This window comes from Papilio polytes, unplaced genomic scaffold, assembly GCF_000836215.1.
Source record: "Papilio polytes unplaced genomic scaffold, Ppol_1.0 DF824180.1, whole genome shotgun sequence".
NCBI lineage: Eukaryota > Metazoa > Arthropoda > Insecta > Lepidoptera > Papilionidae > Papilio > Papilio polytes.
Window position 1 is genome coordinate 251223 of NW_013525024.1, and position 1038 is coordinate 252260.

The window sequence follows — 1038 nt, forward strand, 5'->3', positions numbered from 1 at the left end:
CTCTGACATTAAACGCGGAGCTGAAAAAATTAGAGGAAAACTTGCAAGACAATGCTTCAGACAATTCTATACCAGTGGAACAGATCGAGAGGGCTGTTGGTATGTGTCAATTTATAAACATAAATTGTATGTATCTGTGCATTTTAAACATCCTACATTTATTTAGATGTCCCACAAGAGGAATTGCCGCCTGGCAGAGATTCGCCGAAACTTGTTCATCGTACATCGTCTATAACTACGTAAGTTAATTGAACTAAAACAAAATATTACTTCATTGGTGTGAACCGTGAAAGGTTTAATAAATGTGTTTTAAAACGTGTCAGTTCTGCGGGCGAGGCGGGGCTGGGCCGCATCCTGCTCTCGCTGCGCTACAGTATGCAGCATCAGACGCTTTACGTTGTTGTACATAAAATTATGTAAGTTACACTTATTGCACACTAGCTTTCGTCCGTGACTCCGTCGGCGTGGAATTAAAAAAAAAAAAGTATAGGCCTTTGTGTCCTTCCAGACTATTCTCTACATCTATGCCAAATTTCATCGAGATCCCTCCAGCAGTTTAGGCTACAAACTCTAACAAACATCTATCCATCCATCCATATAAACATTCTCATTTATAATATCAGTAAGATAAATAGTAATAGGTAATGCTTAGTTAGAAATTGTATAAATGTTAGTTTCTTTACAGTATGTAATTGAAGTAATAAATGATATGTTCCTTATTCTGATTAAAATATCCTCCACAGGAACATACCCCTTAAGGACCCGACCAATGTGCCGGACCCTTATGTCAAGTTGTACTTGTTGCCGGGGCGCTCTAAGGACTCTAAGCGTAAGACTGCGGTAAGATAACACGTCTTTCCACTTACACTCGTAAATGTTATAAAAACATATGAATAATTTTTCAGGAATGTTTCGTAAGATATCTGTCAATATAGACAAAATTCGCAGTAAGATTTCATATTTATTTAATTGTTGATATGGTTGTAGGTAGTGAAGGACAACTGCATGCCAGAGTACGACGAGCAGTTCGAGTGGGTG

At 38.2% G+C, this 1038-nt stretch overlaps 1 protein-coding gene across 1 annotated transcript in view; it reads left to right on the forward strand.

Annotated features, from left to right (window-relative positions):
- The window catches only part of LOC106110966 (extended synaptotagmin-2), a 13049-nt gene that overhangs the window by 11421 nt on the left and 590 nt on the right, over positions 1–1038 (forward strand). Inside the window, exons 19-23 of the mRNA XM_013292935.1 lie at positions 7–99; positions 167–239; positions 324–416; positions 744–840; positions 988–1035. Coding sequence (XP_013148389.1) covers positions 7–99; positions 167–239; positions 324–416; positions 744–840; positions 988–1035 — 404 coding nt within the window. The remainder of the gene's footprint in view (positions 1–6; positions 100–166; positions 240–323; positions 417–743; positions 841–987; positions 1036–1038) is intronic.